This window comes from Daphnia carinata, chromosome 1 (assembly GCF_022539665.2).
Source record: "Daphnia carinata strain CSIRO-1 chromosome 1, CSIRO_AGI_Dcar_HiC_V3, whole genome shotgun sequence".
In the NCBI taxonomy this organism is placed as follows: Eukaryota; Metazoa; Arthropoda; class Branchiopoda; order Diplostraca; family Daphniidae; genus Daphnia; species Daphnia carinata.
In genome coordinates, this window is record NC_081331.1 from 10,793,939 (window position 1) to 10,816,028 (window position 22,090).

The 22,090-nt window shown below is 40.4% G+C and overlaps 7 protein-coding genes and 1 pseudogene across 8 annotated transcripts; 4 read left to right on the forward strand and 4 right to left on the reverse strand.

The window, feature by feature from the left end:
* Positions 1-591: 591 nt before the first annotated feature.
* Positions 592-3,097, reverse strand: LOC130696671 (F-box only protein 21-like). Its single transcript, XM_057519781.2, has 8 exons — positions 2,803-3,097; positions 2,475-2,729; positions 2,006-2,399; positions 1,808-1,941; positions 1,383-1,740; positions 1,177-1,302; positions 861-1,098; positions 592-799 (listed from the first exon to the last, which is right to left on the reverse strand). Exons 1-8 carry the CDS (start codon positions 2,958-2,960, stop codon positions 642-644), a joined length of 1,821 nt encoding a protein of 606 aa, XP_057375764.1. The 5' UTR covers positions 2,961-3,097; the 3' UTR covers positions 592-641.
* A 1,209-nt stretch (positions 3,098-4,306) lies between these two features.
* Positions 4,307-5,080, forward strand: LOC130696815 (larval cuticle protein 1-like; annotated as a pseudogene).
* A 362-nt stretch (positions 5,081-5,442) lies between these two features.
* Positions 5,443-6,453, reverse strand: LOC130696771 (larval cuticle protein 65Ag1-like). Its single transcript, XM_057519889.1, has 3 exons — positions 6,296-6,453; positions 6,058-6,209; positions 5,443-5,965 (listed from the first exon to the last, which is right to left on the reverse strand). The coding sequence occupies exons 1-3, from the start codon at positions 6,302-6,304 to the stop codon at positions 5,608-5,610; spliced, it is 519 nt and encodes a 172-aa protein (XP_057375872.1). The 5' UTR covers positions 6,305-6,453; the 3' UTR covers positions 5,443-5,607.
* A 767-nt stretch (positions 6,454-7,220) lies between these two features.
* LOC130696763 (larval cuticle protein 65Ag1-like) lies at positions 7,221-8,041 on the reverse strand. Its single transcript, XM_057519877.2, has 3 exons — positions 7,996-8,041; positions 7,716-7,867; positions 7,221-7,620 (listed from the first exon to the last, which is right to left on the reverse strand). The coding sequence occupies exons 1-3, from the start codon at positions 8,002-8,004 to the stop codon at positions 7,263-7,265; spliced, it is 519 nt and encodes a 172-aa protein (XP_057375860.1). The 5' UTR covers positions 8,005-8,041; the 3' UTR covers positions 7,221-7,262.
* Positions 8,042-9,377: 1,336 nt separating this feature from the next.
* On the forward strand, positions 9,378-10,097 carry LOC130696804 (larval cuticle protein 1-like). Its single transcript, XM_057519917.2, has 3 exons — positions 9,378-9,486; positions 9,569-9,684; positions 9,750-10,097. The coding sequence occupies exons 1-3, from the start codon at positions 9,397-9,399 to the stop codon at positions 10,003-10,005; spliced, it is 462 nt and encodes a 153-aa protein (XP_057375900.1). The 5' UTR covers positions 9,378-9,396; the 3' UTR covers positions 10,006-10,097.
* Positions 10,098-10,916: 819 nt separating this feature from the next.
* Positions 10,917-13,308, reverse strand: LOC130696631 (uncharacterized). The gene is made up of 2 exons (XM_057519735.2): positions 13,279-13,308; positions 10,917-13,196 (listed from the first exon to the last, which is right to left on the reverse strand). Exons 1-2 carry the CDS (start codon positions 13,306-13,308, stop codon positions 10,923-10,925), a joined length of 2,304 nt encoding a protein of 767 aa, XP_057375718.1. The 3' UTR covers positions 10,917-10,922.
* Positions 13,309-14,016: 708 nt separating this feature from the next.
* Positions 14,017-18,059, forward strand: LOC130696876 (E3 ubiquitin-protein ligase Bre1-like). Of its 2 annotated transcripts, none has more exons than XM_057520010.2 (13): positions 14,017-14,141; positions 14,302-14,512; positions 14,568-14,754; positions 14,816-15,004; positions 15,061-15,182; positions 15,242-15,475; positions 15,539-15,664; positions 15,732-15,905; positions 15,976-16,199; positions 16,289-16,705; positions 16,780-17,248; positions 17,315-17,507; positions 17,588-18,059. In XM_057520010.2, exons 2-13 carry the CDS (start codon positions 14,357-14,359, stop codon positions 17,959-17,961), a joined length of 2,865 nt encoding a protein of 954 aa, XP_057375993.1. In that variant the 5' UTR covers positions 14,017-14,141; positions 14,302-14,356; the 3' UTR covers positions 17,962-18,059. The 2 variants fall into 2 exon arrangements, with proteins under 2 accessions (XP_057375993.1, XP_059352491.1); XM_059496508.1 differs by having other exon boundaries at positions 16,292-16,705.
* A 409-nt stretch (positions 18,060-18,468) lies between these two features.
* Positions 18,469-20,927, forward strand: LOC130696748 (actinia tenebrosa protease inhibitors-like). Its single transcript, XM_057519855.2, has 6 exons — positions 18,469-19,287; positions 19,435-19,647; positions 19,731-20,000; positions 20,106-20,327; positions 20,394-20,642; positions 20,719-20,927. The coding sequence occupies exons 1-6, from the start codon at positions 19,230-19,232 to the stop codon at positions 20,748-20,750; spliced, it is 1,044 nt and encodes a 347-aa protein (XP_057375838.1). The 5' UTR covers positions 18,469-19,229; the 3' UTR covers positions 20,751-20,927.
* The last annotated feature ends 1,163 nt before the right edge of the window (positions 20,928-22,090 follow it).

The following is a 22,090-nucleotide window of genomic DNA, read 5'->3' on the forward strand; positions in this document are numbered from 1 at the left end:
ATTTCAATTATGTATTGAATTTTATTTGATTCCATGAATAAGCGATACAGAAACAAGTGTATTCTTGAACATGGTTTGTTTTGGAATACAGAAAAAACTTTGAGTAATTTTTGCTTGTTGATCAAACTAGAATTAACAACCGATGAAAAAATCTTATCGTTACGAACTTTCATTAAATATAAAGGAACTTTACGATTTCACTTATTTGATCTTGTTTATCTTCATCGTCTCTTAGCTGATTCCCTTTAAGTGAATTGTTGGAAATCTTACTCAAAATACCCGCAAGGTAAATAAGATTGACGAAGGGGGTTACTCCGTTAAGACGATATAATTGATTAATGTAAACAACCGATTCAACAGGTAAGGAAAATACAATATTATAAACGTTACGTCAAGTTTCCGCATCACTCCTTGATCAGTAAAAAATGTCGACCTAGGAATCGACGTAAACCGTTGGACACAAGGGAACATAAAGGAGTGTGGCTTAGAAACCCTTTGACGGGAAGACGTGCATTTGCCTATGAATGCCTCTAAACAATTTCAACCAACTTTCTTTACTTAAACCGATTGACAACACACGATAAATGTCTGTAAAACTTGAAAGCCAATGTAACAATAAGGATAACGCACCAGATGTTGGATTATTGTTCGAGCAACGAAAGTGCAATTGCCTCATCTTCTGGGTATTCAGCCCGTTTCGCGTTGTTGGGGATATATCGACGACCGTCAAAATATTCAAAGTGGAGGCCGACATCTGCATGATTGATAATAGCACCGCCAGGATGGAGCTCCAAATGATCTTCAAGATGTAAAATTTATTTAGACGAGCGTTTTGTTATGAATAAGCATCCAACATGTACCTTCTGCCACATATCCTGCGTTGCCATCCTCAGTCAGAACGTAATAAAACGGCTGATCTCGGCCACGAATTAAATTCCGCGTCATTCGACTTATCCACTCATCAGATGCTTGGCATTTGGCGTCCCATGACACGATAACGCAAGTGTACGAACGGCGCAATAATTCTTCGCCAACGCTATATTTCATGACGAGGCCGACAGCGTATCTCATCGATGATGGCCGATGACAGGCAGCTGTCTGGCGGAAAATAAAAACCATGACAAATATAAAGAAAGGCTTTCTTTGATAAAAAAAAAAACGAAGAGAATTTCTAACATTCTTTGTTTGAGATTGTTGCTCACTCAGTTTCCTGGCACACTTAGTATAAGTGATTTGACGGACACGCTCCCAATGACCAGGCTCGAAATCCACTCTAGTCCATTCATCAGAAAATTCATCCGACTGTCAATCAAGCAAAAATCATAGTCAGCTTTGCACAGAATTTAAAAGTTTCAATCTCGAGGAAACTAGCACCCAATTACCAGAAGGAGCTGGATAGCTTCTTCAAGCTGAACTCCAAGAAAGGCGCATAACTCAGCGTACGCAACGACAGAGGGAGTTTGGCCAGGCGAAATGACGCAAGCCAATCGTGAGAAGTGCAATTGGTTTCGTAATCTTTGGTCGTCACGTCGGCTATCTGGTCTATCATCGTGTACTCTAGAGCATTGGATCAAATTGTTCACCATTCGCTGGAAAACTTGTTCGGCCGGAACAGCTGCGTAGGCTTCACGGTGAATGTTTGGACGTGGTTGGCCAATTAAAGCCGGACAGGAACGAGGCTGATGTGATGCGCCGTTATTGAAGGCATCGATGAAAGTATAACTATCAGCAGATTCACGACTTTAAAAAGAAAGAACATTTTGAATATGCCAAATATTGATATGTGCGTTAGGTTACTATTCCTTACTGAGGGTGTTCCCGCCATCTAAGAAGGAAATGTTGAGGGAACGAAACGGGCTCGCATTGGATTCCTAATCGTTTTGCGACTTCGTGGTAGATGATGCATAATGTTATGGGTATGCCTTTTTTTGTTTGAAGAACCTTTAGTGATTACAGCAACAGAGTTCAAATACGGTGCGAAGAAAACGTAAGCCATTTAGCTTACCTTATCGATATAGGAATTATCGTGTGCGTAGTAATCTTCCTTGTTGCCCTGAAAACCCTTTTCCTCATACAGTACTTGGTTTAAGCAATTCAAGATTTTTCTAACAGTTCTTGGGTCATCTGTGGCTGTCTTCGCATCTATTGCACTACTCTTCATGTCAGCAAGCTGTCTCACTCTCTGTGCAATATCTTCTAGAATTGTTTCAACTTCTCTTAAACTGGTTAAATGTTCTTGGTCTATTTGACCCCATTGGGAAATCAGCATAGCTCCTTCCAATAAGGATATTTCAGATTCTGGTTTTGCCTTGAATTTTTGCCACATTGTTTGTAGTCTACATCTCCTTACATATCCAAGTGCTTGGTTGGCATAGAATTTGGATGTCAAATTTTGCTTCCTGAACGGGAAAAAGTACTTTAATTGTATATAAAGATTATTATGACATCACAATGTTCAATGTCCAGACACTCACTGCATATCCGTGGGATGATAAATGAGTTTCAGAAGCTCATCTTCAACAAACTGACTTGACAAAACAAAAGATGAGTCTCCCAAAATGAGCTTATCCATCAATTTAATAGGTGGCTGGCCTATTGGATAAGAAACAGCTGAGAAGTTCTCAAGAGCTTTTTCTACATCTTTAACCACTTTTAGTCGTAGAGCTACCACGTCCAACCATGGCATTTCATTTTCCTTATTTCTTAATTCATTGTGTAACCTTGGCCACCTGTCAAAGCATGGATTATATTACATAAACTAAAAACTACATAATAAACATGAAAAAACATTTGTCTTCTTACCTTATCATGAACTTCTGTCGCCATATTTCATTAGAATTTCGTATGAGGTTGTGGAAACGATGACATGTAAGCATTAGGTGATGCAAATCTGAGATTTCAATATTATTGTACAGCAATATCTGACATAACACTTCGTTTGGAAACGAAATTATATCCATTTGAGTTGACAACTCTTAATTTTATTATCGACAGAAAAACCACAACAAAGAAGCTTTCTCTTTATGCCAACTGTTATGGAGATGGACAATATGATGCTAAAAATACCTGCTTTTTCGACTTGTCTCTTGTTTACATATTTGATCAGCTGTTTTCGGTCGTTGCCAGATTTGCGCTACTAAGAAACGAAAACGAAAGTTTCTAGAATTCTAGCGATTTCAATATATTACGCTATGGAAAACGAAAAACAGGTCAGATACGCTTTCCAGAAAAGAAAGTTCTTTAGTCGGTTCAGAATAGGTTATAACTATATTAATCCCGCGATGGGAGGTGCCGGTGACCAAGTTCTGCGATTTTATAACCTTTATGATTCGTTGTCACGCATTGTAATTAACATATGTTTGTATGAAAGGATAGACATTTTTCTAAAAATCTAATAATGTTCCTAGAAAGAATCGAAAATTTTTGCTTACAAGTTGTCCACCCTGTTAATACTTTAGAACACTCTTTAGCAAAGCGGCACAGATTTCGTGTTGAACTTGCCGATCTTCCTTCTTCCCTTAATAAGGAAAAATACAAAGAGATGGGCTGGGCTTAGTTTGGAGAAACTTTTTCCGTAGTATATACAGCTATCGATGCGGGCTACGTTACCTAAATACAGGTTTCTTTTTAAGGGTGAAGAATTTCCAAAATAACAATACGGGGCTGTTGTGATACTCAGGTACCATTCAGGTGAACATAAGACTAGAAAGTTTTCGTTTTTGAGAGTGTCAAAAATTGCAAAATTTGGCAAACGGTTTTCATTTCGCTATTATAGTGAACACTTCAACAATGCCGACTGATCTTTGTACGCCCGTTTTCAAAAGAGCATAGTAGTTTAAACCTTCTCGCATTCCGTAAAGATTGCTTTAACCTGGCGGTGTAATGTGGCATCCATTCAACTGAGATGACATCACGATTTTGAGGAAATCGGTGACCTTCGTCGTGTATGCCTGCCGGATGCACTCAGTACGCTGTTGCTGTACCCGCTTCATACCGAAGAGCAGATAACACTGTGCACGCGCATCTATCAGTAAAGGCGGGAGCTGATGAGCTATGAAGAAAGAGTAAAAGTATCAGACGACCCTGACGGTCGTGCCATTTACAATTGATGTACTCTTCTCGTAGCCATAGAGGCCGCCTTTTCTACCTCAATCAGGTTCTTTATGAGGAAGAATTGCTGCTAGTGTCTAGTAGTTTCTCCTTTCTCTCATTTCTATATAATAAGACGACGCCTCCAGCTGAAGAAGAGAATGTTACAGGGGGAATAAAGGTCACCTACTAGGATTCACTTTCATCGGCAGCCTGCGTGCGTGTATAAAAGATGGCCATTCTTGGAATCATCTTCACACTTCTCTCAACTGTATTCAGAAGAGCAGCACAACAATCCCAACTTGTAAAATGAAATTCGTAAGTGTGACTTAGATTTAAGTAAAAATCAAATTGTTTCTAACGTGTACTAGTAACACTAACTTACTGTACGTTCGCTGCACGACCAGATCGTCGCTCTTGCTTTCTTGGCCGTGGCACTTGCTGCACCTCAAGGAGATAAGAAGCCCATCGAGATTGTGTCATCCAACAGCGAAATGAACGCCGATGGCAGTTATTCCTTCAAGTAAGTAAACATTCAATGCCATGTTTGATAGACCCAACTCAATAGTCAAATTTATGCTTCATCAGTTTCGAGAGCGCTGATGGAACCAAGATACAAGAAAGCGGAAGCCAGAAGCAGGTTGGACCTAAACCAGAGGATATTGGCACCGTTTCCAAGGGATCTTACTCCTACACATCTCCGGAAGGCGTCGTCATCACTGTAAACTGGGTTGCTGATGAAAACGGTTTCCAAGCTACTGGAGATCATTTGCCCACTCCTCCCCCAATGCCCGAGCACGTCGTAAAGATGCTCGCTGACTTGAAGGCTGCCGGTGTTCTGTAAGCAATTCAACTAGAGTCTCGCTTCGTATGTACATAACGCCAAAAAAAGTCTTCGTCGAGCAAACACCCAACATCAGCTAGTTGCGCTTGTATCATATACCAATTCCCTTGTACGCGATTGAGAAATAAAAATTTGTATTTCATAAAACGTTTCATGACTTATATCAGATAATTATTAGTGCCGTTATACCTCCCTTCTGAACAATTAATGGTCTAGCATATCAAGCGTGTCTTTTTAAAACTCTATTTCTAATTATATTGAAAGCCACCAGGAATTTTGAGACAAAGCAAATAAATGGGATTGGCATCGTTTCGTCTATGGCTTTACATTTTAGTTAAACAAACTAAACTGTTTTTTTTTGTAGTGACATTCATCCTCACTGAGTTGGTTATCGTAACGCCATTCGAGTCTTCGGTGTTAATAGAAATTAAGTAAGCTTGTAGTATAGGGAGAAAACTTCGGCCTTTGCATTACAAACACTAGAATACATAAATAGTACGACTTGTGAGTGATGGTAGATAATACATTCTTTATTTACACCAACATATTCAATCCATAACATAAAACATCACACGTCTGAATTAAGATGTTTTTACAATGTTAAAACTTTGTGTTCCATAAATATAGCTGGAGATACATTGAAATAATTTAAGCCGTCAACCAAGAATCATACTTTAATAGATTTTGAAGCCCTTTCCGTTGAAGGGAATGTGGACTGGGGCAACTGGGAGAACGTATTCGTGGACGGGGGCGACGGGGAGAACGTATTCGTGGACGGGAGCGACTGGGAGCTCGTAGACGTGGACGGGGGCAACCGGCAAGTGGTCACCCTTGGGTTGGAAACCGGCCTCATCAGCAACCCAGGTCAAAGTGAACTTCTGGCCCTCAGGGGAAATCCAGTAGGAAGATCCCTTGTTGGTGTTGCCAAAGACTTCCGCGGTGTATTCTTTGCCATAATCATCGACGGTAGTGACAGTGAATTTCTTTTGCTCCTGGGCTTCCTCACGGGTGGTGTAGTCAGACTGGGCGTAGCTATGGCAAGAAAATTACCATGTTTCTTTTAGAATTTTGCGGAGGTTTGAATGGCAACAGAGAGAGCTGTAAGTGAAAACATAAAAACATACTTCCACTTTCCGCTGCCATCAACGTTACGCTCGTCGGATTGACCAGTAACTGTGATCTCGGGGTATTTGTAGTCCTTCTCGTACGATTTTTCGTACGGCTTGTAACTGGATGGAGCGGCGGCAGCGATGGCCAACACGGCGGCGATAACAAACTATGGGAAAATTATAAAGATATTTTAGTTAACCAGTATGAATCGCATACTGCAGTTAAACAGGAGCTAAGAGTGTTATTTTTTACCAGCTTCATGTTGAATTTGGTTAGTTTGCAGAATAACTGATGCTTTTGATGTGTCCAAGGGATGCTTATATAGTCGAGTGAAGGGCACAATTTACTGCAATCGGCTGACCCAATTGTTCTCGACAAATCACAAGATATAGTTTCGTTCGACTAGATCCGAATAAACCCTTCTCTTTGTCAGGCCAGTTTTGTTAAAGCGTCATGATATCGTGAGGCGAAACGCAGTTTCTTGATTTTCACATTAGGTCATAGCCCAACAAGGCTTATTTCTTTTTTCCAGATAACGTTTACTAAAAGCTTTCTTTAATCATTCATGCATACTTAGTTTTGAATTCAGAAAGTTAAGCATGTAAAGAAATTAAATCATTACGTTTCCTCATAAAATTTAACGTCAGAGGGGCGATCGGAAACCAATGGCTTATGACTGAATTCTTATCGGGGACGTTATACGATCATAAGCCATAAGTGTAATGGATTAAAAATATCCGCCCCTGACGCAATTATGTGTTGTTACGAAAACCGTTAACCAATTCATTACCAACCCTTGTAAGGTTATTACCAATTTCTATTGTAATTTTAAAGTTATCTTATTATTCAATGTCGCAATTTGAGCTTTCCATGTACCTGTTTTCATTTTTTCTGGTCCAGTGTGTTATATTATCATTCATGTTGTCATTTTGAGTTTTGCTTTTCTGTAGTTACCCTTGAACGTGATGAACACATTTTTTTATCAACTTACCGCCCACGTACTTTAAAATGGATTTTACATGTTAATTTTATCGTCCTGTGTTTATCATTTGGAATTTTGCACGTTGCGAATGTAGCACTCTCTAATTGTTCTTGTAATGTACAAAAAAGATAAGTTATATAAGAGATATGTCATGTTTATTTACAACAGCGCATTCTATAAATACTTAAGATAGAATACATTGAAATAATTTATTATCCACAGTTAAAAAGGTATGGTCTAATAGATCTTGAAGCCCTTTCCATTGAAGGGAATATGGTCGGGAGCAACTGGGAGAACGTATTCGTGGACGGGTGCGACGGGGAGAACGTACTCATGGACTGGGGCCACTGGAAGTTCGTAGACGTGGACGGGAGCAACGGGCAAGTGGTCACCCTTGGGGTGGAATCCAGCGTTATCAGCGACCCATGTCAAAGTGAATTTCTCGCCTTCAGGAGAAACCCAGTAAGAAGATCCCTTGTTGGTGTTGCCAAAGACCTCTGCGGTGTATTCCTTGCCGTAGTCATCGACAGTAGTGACGGTGAATTTCTTTTGCTCCTGGGCTTCCTCACGGGTGGTGTAGTCAGACTGGGCGTAGCTATAATATCATGCAAATTACGCGATTTCTTTTAGCATTTTGCGGAGGTATGAATGACAACAGAGAGAGCTGTAGGTGAAAACGTGAAAACATACTTCCACTTTCCGCTGCCATCAACATTACGCTCGTCGGATTGACCGGTGACGGTGATCTCTGGGTATTTGTAGTCCTTCTCGTACGTCTTTTCGTACGGCTTGTAGCTGGACGGAGCTGCTGCAGCAGCGGCGATGAGGACGACGACGATGAACTATACAAAATCGAGTTGCAGAAAACAATCTTGATAAGAACTTAAGAAAACAAATGTAGGCTAATACATCTTCCAAAACTTGATAGTAAGAAATTCTATATTGAGAATCAGCATAGAGTCTAACTTACGAATTTCATGTTGGGATTGTTCGATTGGCTGTGAGCAACTGATACCTTTTGCTTGATAAATTTTTTATTTATACTTTTGGAACCAATAACCTGCGTTCTAGTTTTGATATACACACTTGAATATGAGGTACTTTCTCGTAGGAATTCGAACATTCTCCGTGACTACATGTTGACTAGATTTATTAGATAACCACCCAAGGTATTTCCTACAGGCCATAACCCTCATGCCACTGTTACCTTCAAACAATATTACTAGACGCTGTAAATCCTAGCTTTCCCTTGACTCATCATACACACATAGTTTTTGGAGAGAGCTGTTTAGAAATGTTTGTCTTTGAACTTGTTCTTCGCATTATTTTCCAGAATATAGGAATCAATTCTTGATGAGGAAAGGGTATCCATTCTTGGTATTGCCCGATAAGTACATTGCCAGTAATCCACGCCTAGGTTTGTAGTAAGTAAAGTAAGGGCATACTGTAGTTTCTTGTCGTGGACGGGAAAATAAAAGTTGGTCGACTTTATTAGAGATAGAGCGAGCACTTTGAAAAGTAGAACAACCTAGTTAGAAATTACCATTTTATTCAATGCCACGACCCTTTCACTTGGCATACTATTTTTTCAAGTCCAAGAAAATTGTCGGTGATTTTTCAAACAAGGGCTCGATCGAATGACATAGAATGAAACCGCATTAACCCGTCAGAAAGTAAGGCAATTTTTTTTTAGTACGCTGGCCGTGATAGATGGGCTAGTACGGGCCAAGTTCCAATGATGGAAATTTTGCAGCGCAACTTGATTTTAATTTTTGGAAGTGAACTAAAGAACAAATGGCTGGATCACGTAGAACTGTTTGAGCGAAAGTGAATTTTATTGTAACCCAGTTTATTGTAAATCACAGCATAAAGACATTTCGCTTGAAATTATTGGTAGAGGTATAGAACGATTTGGATATGACCTTTTACTTTTAGAAAATGACGTGCATAGATTTTAAACACCTTTGATTTTCATTTTTTTTTTCTTGACGTGTTTGTATTGGCTGAATTCTTGCCATACATGGACATTCCTTTTGACACGTAGTGTATTGAGTCTTCCAGGAATTGCTATAACAGTGTTATAGACGTGCATTGTTTATTGCTGTTCTCCATGGACAACTGGCGATAAGTCGAAGTCAGTAAAAGTACAAGTCGACCCTGAAAGTCGTGGAATTTACAATTACAATAAGCAACGTCTTCCCATCTTCGTGGCCTAAAATAAGATTCTTCTTGAGGAAGATATTGCTGTTGCTGGCCATAAATTTCTCCTTTCGCTCATCTCCATATGATGCAACGCCTCCAACTAAAGAAGAGAACGTATGCAGTGGAGGTCTCGCAACCACCTTTCGTGTGGCTTTGTAAAATATAAAAGATGGGTCGAGTTGGAAACATCTTCACTCTCGTCTCTTCTCTGTCTCCAGTTAAGCAGCAGAACCTTCCAATATCTAAAAAAATGAAATTCGTAAGTTGCAATTCAGTTTTGTAATAGTTAAAATTATACCTTCTTTTGATATTTGCAATTTATATTTTATTTACAATGACAGATCATCGCTCTTGCTTTCTTGGCCGTGGCACTTGCTGCACCTCAAGGAGATAAGAAGCCCATCGAAATTGTGTCATCCAACAGCGAAATGAACGCCGATGGCAGTTACTCCTTCAAGTAAGTAAACATTCAATGCCAAGTATGATAGACCCAATTCAATGGTCAAACTTATGCTTCACCAGTTTCGAAAGCGCTGACGGAACTAAGGTTCAAGAAAGTGGAAGCCAGAAACAAGTTGGACCTAAACCCGAGGATATCGGCACCGTTTCCAAGGGATCTTATTCCTACACTTCCCCTGATGGCGTCGTCATCACCGTCAACTGGGTTGCAGATGAGAACGGTTTCCAGGCTACCGGTGACCATTTGCCCACTCCTCCCCCGATGCCCGCTCACGTCGTCAAGCTCCTTGCTGACTTGAAAGCTGCCGGTGCTTTGTAAACAATTCAATTTCAGTTTTTCAATTTTGTACGTATGTCCATACTGCCCACGATTTCTTACACTTCCCTGAAAATACAGCATAAATTTTGTCATCCTTGTGTCATACAACAATTTTCTCTACTCTATAAAAAAAACAAGAAGAAATGGGGAGGAGTTTTGTTTGTCCGTCGGTACGTAAGCCGACGGGCAGGGATAGCAGCGGCTTTGCAAAATAATTTTGTCTATTTTAAATATTATTTAATGTTACTTTTACTTTTTTTTTTAAACATGTTATATAATAACAAAGATTCGAACCTGTGATGTCAGCATGGCAGCCGCAAACTATGCCTAAGCGCCTTCCTTCAGTCTATTTTTATATATATAAGCTGCCTATTTGAATGGATATTCCAAGTCCTCACTTCCCTCCAATGCTCTCCTCCCTCCCACCCCTCCATACCATCATTCAAGATTCTTCATCTCATCGGATTACTACACAACATTCAGCTACTTCCTTGCATCTGATTAGCAAGATTCTACATTCTCATCGCTTCGGACATCATCTACACCAACGCTGGATATCCCTTCAAGAAAAAAGAAGAGCCATGCCTACTAAAAAAGGGGCTAAAAATGGCAGAAGAAAAAATCGATCTGTAGTACCGTTCACTACATTGAAGATCTACCCATAAACTCGTAGGTCGTAGGTTGTTCGTAAGTCTCCCCATGGCCACTAGGTTCATGCATGCAGGCAGCTAATCATCGGGGTATGTGACCCCCTTCGATACCGTTTTGTTTTCTTTACTGTGTCTAACACCAGTAGGGCGTACAGTAGTGTGGCTAGCAGGTTAGTAGGTAGGTAGGCTAATTTATTCTTATAACACTAAGCGATTTAATAACACAGTGTATTTATTAGTTATCCAGGCATGTTCTTTGCGAACAAATCACAGCGAAACGTCCTGATCGAAGGAAAGGCTGTAGCCTTGCTGTTTCTTCATGATATCCAACTTGGTCAAGATTTCCATGACTATCAACCTGCTGTCGTGACTGATATCACACGCTGCCACGTTTTTGGCGAAGAAAGACTTGATTTGAGGGCCCTGTGCTAAATACGTCTGAAGCACGCCGATGCAGTGGTTTATTCTATCAGCTGGATCCCAAGGTGGTCGACAATTTTTCATGTAATGAAACAAACAGGTCTTCAGCGCATAAGACGATGGACTGGTCTTTCGTTGGATGGTATGTTCCACACCATCTCGATGAGGATTCTTTCGATGGTTAGCCATCAGAACGAAGAATTTAAGGAGACGGAGTACTCGAGAGACATCCGGGAAACACGACTGATGGAGGAAGACGTCACGTTCTAAAGCGAAATGCGACACTTTCCATCGACCTCGTTCATTGCGCCTGTATGGGACCAAATGTCGCTCTCGTACCTCGTTTTGCTGAGCATTTAATTTGCACAACACGTCGGGTAAATGAGGTGCTCCAGTATCTTGAAAGGGACCACCGTTAATACCAGTCAACGTAACAACCAAACTCAAATCGATACTGATTTTCATCGGTTTTTCTCGTCGCCCGCGATAGACAAACGTCAACGTCACGCACGTCTCAGAAAGAGAAACGACTGGATGGAAAAACCGGACGTTCCATATTCGACTGCTAGCTTCTTCGATAAGCGATTTGTAATAGAACAATAGACGGCCCGAGCTGATAAAGTAGTCGGTGTAAAATGCATCAACTTCTGCATTTTCTTTAGCAAAAACGACACCGACGTCTGTACTGCTGCCTGATTCTTGTGCTAGCGCTGAAAAATGTTTCAACGGAATACCGAAATCAAATTCATTAGCCGCAAGGATATCACTTCGTTCAGCCCAACTACCGTATTCGATCAGTGGCCCGCTTTCGAAACGGTCGTCTAGCTCTCGTATGGTGTCGATTAGACTGTTCAAATACTTGCGAACATGGCGAAAGATGATGCACCAACGGCAAGAATGAAGGCACTGCCAGTGAGAATGTTCGCTCAGGTAAAATTCCACTTCATCCAAACTGAGTTTATCTTTTTGCCAAGCACTGGCCATCCATCGCCAATTATCTGGTTCTGGAACTGGTTTCAGGTCGTGTTCTGACGATACTATCGAGCAAGACCGAAGAGGCATGAGTTTCTCATGGATAGATGGTACGAATTTTGTGAATTTCACCCGTCGGATTGGTTTGGAGATGGTTTCGGATTCATTTTGGTTGTAAACAAAGAATTTGTCGAATTGCCATGTTGGCTGACATTGTGGACACAACGTTGTTGAATTGTAACACACTTCATTCAGGTAATCCGTAGCTGATTTGCCTTTATCGCTGTGGCACTGATAAGAACTTATTTCACTAAAATAGTACGTCCATTCCTGACACCCGAGCTTGGCCATGTTCAACACGGATTCATCGTTCCACACTAAACTTTTCCAGTCTGAATGGCGATGGGACATCATCCACGTACAGGCCGAATGGAAATCTCCGCAAGGATTGAAAAGCATTAGTTCTAATGCGTGGAGTTTTTTGTAAGTTTGACAGTGGATGTCAACACCATTCTCGACGAGTAACTGGAAAATGGGCAGCAATTTTCCACGTTGACTGTAATAGCGACACAGAATATGAAGGACGTTCCAGCCTTCTAAATCTCTGGCTTCCAAGTTGATCTTGTGACGAATCATCAGGTGAAAAAATTGAATGAGATCGGTACCCTGATAGAATCGAGCCAGATAGTGAAGAACATTCCAACCTTCTAAGTCGGTGGCTTGAACGTTCGCTCCATTTTCCAAAAGCAATTCCATGATTGGCAATAATTCTTTTGACTGGTTAAATCGCGCTAAATAATGTAACACTCCCCATCGTTTGCGGTCGGTTACGTTCAAATCCACTTTGCTGTCAGTCAGGGCCTTGATTGAACGAATTAAACTAGGTGTCTGATTGAAACGGCACAGAATATGCAAAGCTCTGTTGCCATTGGCATCGGTATCGTTGGCATTGGCTCCATATATCAAAAAAAGACGGATCAGTTTGGCCAACGAATCGTTTTGGTTCTTCCAGCACACCCAAAGAAGTACAGTCCATCCGTTGCTACGGATGTTCACGTCTGCACCACCACGAAGCAGATTTGCCACCCGGTTAAAACTGACAGCCTCGTGAGCCGATTTCTTGCACAGCGACCATAATTCGACGTCTTTCTAAATTTTTGACAAAGTTTGTAATAACATATTTCAACGTTTTGTTGGTATTGTAAAAAAAAAAAAAAAAAAATCACTGTACCTTGTTTTGTGGTTGCTGAGCTGCGGCCATTGCATTAGCTTAACTGAGATTTACACTAGCAACAAGATAACCTTAGATTTCAATGCCAAGTTAGAGTTCTTACCCGTTTAGAGAGCCAAGCGCACTTTCGTGGTGTCGGACGACTTGTCAGTTGTTTCATAATAAAATTATAAATTTTAGGTAATTATCGCATATCGTGAGTATTTACCCATAGCTTAAGCCGTTGTAGTTATCTACAAGTGACGTACATTTGCATCACAGTATGCAGGAGCATTAAAAAGAATCGACGCAAAAAACACTTGATACGGTGCTTATTCAGAGTTTTTATCAGAACAAGTAATAAACTTGCATCGTAGTATAAGCTACATAAGAAACGCTTTATTCTTTTTCTTCGTTATAATTTTTTCGTTTCCAAGTTTTACTCGATAAAACATTTCTGTGTTGAATGAAAATAATAGTGTTGCTCTTGATGTCTGTTCACTGGTGACCAGTCTAATTTAAAATGTTGGCAAAAGTATGTTATTATAGGTATTTTTATTTTAATCTTTGCGAACGAAGTACTATTGGCATTTCCAAATTTACGGTGCAAGTTCAATGAATATCATAAGCACCGCAACTAGCAAAGGTTTGTTAGCCAGCTAGTCGCCAACAAGAGACAAGCCAAATCTGGCCAAATACACAAACTGTAAAACTTGTTAGGATGCTGTTTATCCTATTTTTATTGATTGTAGCCCGAGTTCTTAAATCTAGCTTAATGGCTGCCGTATAGTTTTGGCGTCTCAACTTTGTTCGTCTTTTATTCATTAATGACCAAACATATTGAGATAAACACTTGACAAGACAGTTAGCTCGTTTATTGTCAAGTAAGTTTTGTAAAAAAATTATCAATCTTCTTTTTAAACAACAAAATTCGAGACTGAATGCACTTTGCGCAGCGAATTAATTGCTTTTACTTCTGACAGAACTGTCATTACCTCGAAGCTTCTTCATTTGGTCATAAGATTTTTTTTGTTTTTGTTGCAGGCTGTTGCTGTTAGAGTTTACAAAAGCAGAAATTAACTGCTAAGTAATCTCAAAAATGTCAAAACGACCTTCGGAAGAGTCACAGACTGGAGCCAGCTCAGGTCCTCAATGTAAAAAGGTTCAGTTTGAACCTATTAGGCTTGGTGCAATTTCTTCATTGGAGGAAATGGACATGAAAGTTCTTCAGTTTCAGAACAAAAAACTCTCACAGGTAACAAATAAAATATAATTGCTTTAGTTTGCACTATAATGTTTACCTGTCATAGCGTTTGGAACTGAGGCAAAGAACCGAAGCAGAGTTGAGACAAAGGATTGAGCAGCTGGAGAAGCGCCAGATGCAAGATGATGCTGTGCTTAATGTCATTAACCGTTATTGGAATCAACTGAATGAAGATGTCAGAATTCTTTTACAAAGATTTGATGCTGAAACTGCTGATGAAAATGAAAGCAAAAGTACAAAACATGGCAGTTTTATAGTTCTCAGATACTCAGAATTCATATGGCTACATTCTAGATGAAAGTGAAGCGACAACATCTTTTCTTGCATTGCTTTCCACCTGGGACAAGGATGAACTCGACGAAAAACTTGCCAATCGAGTTTTAGTATCGCAACGGGCTGTTGCAAAGCTAATTAGGGCTTTTGACAGACTGCTGCAAAGAAACGAAAAAGTTACACAAGCTCTAAAAGGAGAATCTGATAATGGTCAGCTATAGGTTAGCAGATTATTTTTCAAGTGGCTGATATATTTTTTTAAATAGGTGAAGTTGCCAATCTAGAAGAAGCCATCAAGCAGGTTAATACCGAAATTCAAGCCGAAAACAGCAATCTCCATGTACTGAATACTTCACTTCATGAAAAAAACCATGCCATTTCTCTGAAGGTAAAATTTATTCCATTTCTAACTTTTTGCATTTCCCACCACATCCATTTGTGCTTTAGTTGAAAGAGATGCAAGAGCAACTCACAGCGAAAGAAACCGAAGCGGCGGAGCTGCAAAACAGAGTAGATGATTTGGATTACGAACTGCAAAAACGAAGACAACGAGCCGACTCGTTGGAAAATCACTTGGCAGAAGCGTTGGAAAAGATTAAAGTTCTTCAGCAACAACCTGGTGTTCAAGTGGAAGCTGAAAAATCTTCCGGTAGCAAAGTGGTCTCGGTGTCCCAGAAAAAGGTACTGAATTATTTTGTTTGAAAAGTGAGTTGGCAATCAATACCGAAGTTATATTAAAAACAGATGGAAGATCAACATAAAGAATTGGAAGAACAGAGAGAAATGGCCACAAATCGTTTAGCTGAACTCGATCGTCTTCATCAGAATCACAGAGACGTATTACAGCAACTAGAACACCTCAAGATGGATGTAATACCGCTAATTATCCATTTTAACATAAAAAATTGGCAAAAATTAAAAATTCGTTATATTTCAGATTCGCCAGTTGCCTGAGTCCGTCGTTGTAGAGACCACCGAATACAAGTGCCTGCAGTCGCAGTTTTCAGTGCTCTATAATGATTCCATGGGCCTCAAAACGCAGTTGGACGAGGCTCGTCAGCAGTGGCACACAGCGAAAAATGCTCATCTTCGTCAAATCGAATTGATGGAGGTAATTTTTAACCATACCGTGTTTACCATCCTAATTCCTTTTACTAAATATGCTCTGTTATTCCTCGCAGAGTGACGAGTTATTGAGGCAGAAGCAGTTGCGAACGGAAGTCATTCAACTAGAGGACATGCTGGCCCAGGTGCGCAAGGAATACGAGATGTTACGCATCGAGTTTGAACAACAATTGGCGGCCAATGAGCAAACGGGACCCATTAACCGCGAAATGCGTCATCTCATCACATCTTTGCAAAACCACAACCAACAGCTGAAAGGCGAAGTTCACCGGTACAGGAGGTCAGTATGCGGGATGTATAGACACATAAAATCAAACAGGGTCTTGCCGTCTAACCTTGAATTCTCCACCAATCATGGTGTCTTTTGAGAAGGAAATATAGAGAAACGAGCGGAGAACTAGCCAAAACTAAACGAGAATTAGAAGAAACCCAGGCCAAGGTTCAAGCACTTCAAGAAATTCGCGATGCCCGTGACGCCGACGCTGCCGCGCAACGAGAAGCAGCCGAAAACGCTGATGCCTCAGATTCCATGGGTCTACCTGGCGATGTGATTGACCCAAGTCTCGTCAAAGATGACCCGGAAATCAAAAGAGAACCAGATGATGACTCTGCCGCAGACGATATAAAAGATGACATTGGTGACATTAAAAAGGAAAAATGTGACATTAAAAAAGATTTGTCCGACACCAAACCAGATCCAGCTGTTTTGGCTGCAGCTGCGGCCAAGATCAAAGAACAGAAAAATGCCGAAGCTGAAGTCGTTCGCGATCTTAAAGCCCAGCTTAAGTATGTTGATTAATATTTAGTGAAGTTCAAAATTACGTCTGGTTTTTATTATTTTCTTGCTGTCTACTCTGCAGAAAAGCGCACATTGATCAAAGGGAAATGAAGCTTCTTCTTGATATGTATAAAGGTGTTGGTAAAGAGACTCGAGATAAAACACAGCTGATGGCGGCCGAGCGAAAAGCTCGTCTCGAAATCGATGATCTGAAACAACAGTTGAAAAAGATGCAAGCCAGCTCTGAAAGTAAACGCGAAGAACGGAAACGTCTAGCCGATGACGAGGCTGTTCGTAAAATTCGTTCACTTGAAGAAGTGGTTCACCAGTTGCAAAAGCAAGTGGCGGCCCAGAAACAGGAAGAAGAAGCTCTTTTGAATGAAATGGAAGTAACTGGGCAGGCATTTGAGGACATGCAGGAACAAAACTCTCGACTTATTCAACAGTTGCGCGAAAAAGATGACGCCAACTTTAAACTGATGTCGGAGCGCATTAAAGCCCAACAAGTTCACAAATTGCAAAGAGAAGAGAAAGACATGCTCGTTGAACAGGTTGGTTTCGTTAAAAATTGATTTTAAAAAATTTAATCTTAATTAGTAGCACTATTTGTTCTAAAGGTTTCGACGTTGAATATGCAAGTGGAGGCTCAAAACCAAGTCGTTCGACGGCTAGAAGAAAAAGAACGTCTGCTCCAGAGTAGCATTTCCTGTGCCGAAAAAGAGCTGATGCTTAGACAACAGGCCATGGAGATGCACAAACGTAAGGCTATCGAGAGTGCCCAATCAGCCGCTGATCTTAAACTTCATTTAGGTACTAACCGTTGATATTCTGTTTAAATTGAAGACCATCTTGCTATTCGTGTTATTTACTTTTGTATCTTCTGCCTATAGAAAAATATCACTCCCAGATGAAGGAGGCCCAACAAGTAGTGGCTGAAAAGACGGGCACACTTGAGGCGGAGGCTTACAAGACGCGCCGGTTGCATGAAGAGCTAGCGCAATTGAAGCGCCGCGTTGAGCGACTCAAGAAGATTGAAGCGGCCGGAACCGCGGACGAAGTTCTTCGTGAAGAACTACGCGAATACAAGGATACACTTACGTGTCCTTCGTGTAAGGTGACGCGTAAAGACGCCGTCCTAACCAAATGTTTCCATGTTTTTTGCTTCGACTGTCTCCGCACACGGTACGAAACGAGGCAAAGGAAATGTCCCAAATGCAATGCAGCTTTTGGAGCAAATGACTATCACAGACTTTATTTGTCGTGATAAAACCAGAGGATTTAAAATGCACCGTTCCACTTTTGTCATGTCCAATTTTGTTTCTTTGCTAGAAAATAAAAATACATTGACGTTTCATTCTAGAATACGTTCCCTGGCGAAGATAGTTTACCAAAAAGAAAAAGGGATTTTTAGGGAACTAGGTTAAAAATCTTACCATTTTTCTGCTATGCATCGAAATGGTTATTGGTCAACTGTAGCAGTTGTTTAAATGACTGATGTCAAGTGGAATGGTACTAAGTGAAACTTTACTTTGTGTTAATGCCTCTGCTGTTGTCACAAGTTGGACATGTGCCACACGTTAACGTTGTTTTTTGTTTGTTTTTGGGGTTTTTAGTTCGTCTTAATCTTTTTTTTTCAAACTCCAATTTTGTTGAGAAACCAATCAAACAGGTTCTACTACACCGACTTGTATCGCCATAGGAAAGACGTCTAGAAGACAAGAAGGCTAAGTTTTAAATAAATTATCGATTGTGAATAGAATGGCCAAATTGTAATTAATTAAACAATTTTTTTCTATTAGTGAAAACAAGGATCTTCCCCACTAGTCGTAGAACAGCCCAAGAGAAGAATTTGACCATCGAAAGTGTTGTTCCTTTTTAGAGCAATCAGTTCCAAAGCTAAAGTGGGGTGGGAAACCTCATAATTTTCGTCTGCAATACGACGTGGCAAATTATTTGGGTTAATCGTACGTCTGAAAGGCAGTCTGTAGTATCCAGTTCTACAGTCAACCGTGTAAAATGATTCATGTTAATTCAACTGAAGCGATCTGTAAACCTACCCGGTGTATTTTGAATGCACGAAGGTACAATGTGAAACACCAAAATGTGAGATACCAAAGTTCAACTTATTCAACGGCCAAGACAAACAATGTCCCCCTTGGTCAAAGTTTCTTCAAGTCCACAGGAATCAAAGAAAAGGGACGTTGCATAAATGAGTTCGACGGGTACTCTTCTAGAAAAAGCGTCACGATTTTCACTTAACCTCTTTCTAGTTATTTGATGGGACAGCAATGTGACCTCCTTCTTAGTTTTTCCTGTTTTTTTTCAGTGTTATTGGCTTTGACAGGCTATAGATATTGCTAAAAGGCGAGTGTCGTGCTAAGCAACCCAATGCACCGGTCACGTTAGTCACTTGTCTTCCTCAAACACACACAAAAGGAGAATATCACGAGCTTCAGCATCCGTAAAGGAAAAAAAAATCGGTTTTCATCAAATTTGATTTTAGCCTTCTGTCGACCTAGATAATAGTCTATAATGTTACGGAAAATTGCACTTCTGATCTGCCTGGTGCCAACCTCTCTAGCCATTCCTCGTAAGTAATTTTTTTTTGTGTGTGCTATTTCCCAATGTACACCTGATGTATATTTTGTTTGTGCAACTTTGCTTTAATACGAAGCAATTGATAATTCAACAACAATTGGGGGGATCTAACTTATCGCGAATGTCCGATCATTGTCAGGTCCAAACGTTCCGGAAGGATCAGAGAACGATGTGTCCATTTGTTCGCTGCCCCCAGTCAGCCAGGGCACGAAGAAATGCCGGGGTTTCTTCCCACGCTGGACTTACAACGCCGAAACAAAATCCTGTACGGGGTTCTTGTATGGCGGTTGCGGAGGCACGGATAATTTGTTCCTAAGCGAATTCGCCTGTCTGGCAAGATGCAATCAACAGGGTAAGCAGTGACATCGGTGCTTCGTTTGCTACTTTAACACTATTAATCATTAACTTCCGTTTCAATTTCAAACTTTTTTAAAGGACTGGAGAAGCTTATCAAACAAAGTGATCCTACTTCACGGTGCATGCAACCAAAAGCCGAAGGTCTTTGTCGGGCAGTCATTCCGAGTTTCTATTTTGACGTGCAAACTGGCAAGTGCACGCTTTTCGATTTCAGCGGCTGTCACGGAAATGACAACAGATTCGCCACGGAAGAGGAATGCGAGCAGGCATGTTACCACTACCCAATCTATTGGCAAGACACCGGCAATCCTCTTTCAACTATTACTTCTACCGGAGTAACTGATTTAGGTACATTAAATGTTTTAATTTTCGTCAATTTCACTAGTCTGAATGGCTTACGCTACACCAACACATTCAGCTGTTTTCATTTTCTTGTTTTTGATTTGCTTTTAGGTAGCGACAACAAAGACGTCCATGGTGAAAAGCTGGACGTTTGCTCGCTACGAGTTGTAAATCCAGGGCCAAAAAGATGTAAAATCAATACTCAAGGGCGTTGGACGTACAACAGCAAAACAGGAAGATGCGATCAGTTCGAGTACATACCTTGTTCCAGCGTTGATCCACCGAATTTATTCTTAAATGAATTCGCTTGTTTGGCCAGATGCAATGAACAAGGTACACCTCTCGTAGTTTAAATCATTTTGGGTGATAAATATTTTTAGAATTTGGCAAACCATTTAGGACTAAAGAAGCTGATTGATTCAAGTGATCCTTCGTCGCCCTGTATGCAGCCAAAAACTGCCGGCAATTGCCGTCTTTTCATTCCTAGATTCTTCTTTGATAAGCAAACTGGAAAGTGCGAATCGTTCGTATACACCGGTTGCGGTGGTAACGACAATAACTTCAAGTCGCAAGAGGAATGTTATCTCAAGTGTAACAATAATGGCTCACTAGAAGAATCTGACTCAGTTACGGTCAATTATGCTGCAGGTACTATTTCGTAAATTAAAAGTCCACAACTACAGTACGTTAGATTTTGAATCACCTCTGGTTTTTCACTTTCTAGGTACAGGTAATGTTGAAGTCCTTGAAGCTTGATCATGCCGGGCTTTCCTTGATGGCATCTTCGTTAAGTCTCCGGTTGCAGTTATTTTTCCAGGAACCCAAGTGATTGATGAAAACGACTATGCTTTAGACTGGAAGAAAAAAACCATGAACTTGCAGGTCGTTAGCATATTTCTCATTATATACAATAACTTGTAATATTTTTTATATCTGTTAAATCGTAATTGTCGGAAATTATACTTTCTTTGATAAATGTATTCTTATAAGGCTGGATGACTTTACCGAGCGATTGCATAAAACTTGTATTGCTGGCTGATTAGTAATGAACTTATAGGCATAAGTAATCAGCCACCATCTTAAGTTGAAGTAGATAATTTAGTTTGATTAATAGGTAAATGTCACTAAACTAACTCCGATATTCAAACACGAAAAAAAGGCTCATGAGATCATACAGTCGGATGGACACATAACGGCTAGAACTCGTTGAACGTTGTTCTTTATTTTGAGCATTTTGGTACTGGAATACTACATACGCTTCCGCCAGTGAATGGTAGAGTATTTACGCCATTTATAGGAACTTAAATTTTATTTAACCAAATTCACCCTTTGCCTCCCTACACCGCTATTCTTACCGCAGGTGATCTCCTCTCCTCTATTTCATTTTCTTTTCTTGGCGCGACGTTACGTTGTTGCAGGCACAGAAAAAAAGTTTGGGGTGGTGGAACAAAAAATTCCAAGGACTGCAAAGGGTCTCTTTCAGGCTGTTGGCTGAAATGGGATGTTTTCTCTCCCATCCCAGTACGTTTTCATCGTTACATAACATTGAACGTGTGCCTTTCCACTTTTTCGAGCTTTTCTCCGGTGTAAAAACTAATTCTATTGCGATAAGCATATTTTTTGTAATTTAGCCTGTTTTCTATCCGTTAAAGAGGATTTTTAAGATGGCATATTGGATGTGTTGTTTAAAAAATCAGTGTCCTTAAAATGGTGAAAAAGACGGTGCTATGTTGCATAGCAAGACGGATGTCAGTCTACGTCAGCAAACAGGTAACCAGTAAACCCTTTTCTTTTATGTATATTGTGCAATTTCGACACCTATCCTTGTAAAGAAATTGATCGCAAAGACATTATCGAGATTAATCTAACGATCAGTAGAACTTTTCGTAGGCACTTCGAACTTAAATGAATAGCATGTTAATAACGTTTTTGTTTCAAACTTAGCCTTTGCGTCTCTATGCCTCCATTTTTAGAGCAAATGGTCTCCTATCCCCAACACACATTTTCTTTGTATGTTGCCACGTTGCGTTGTCATGGAAGTGGAAATGGGGGGTAGAGAACGAAAAAATCCATGGAGTAAAAGCCGCTTACGTCAC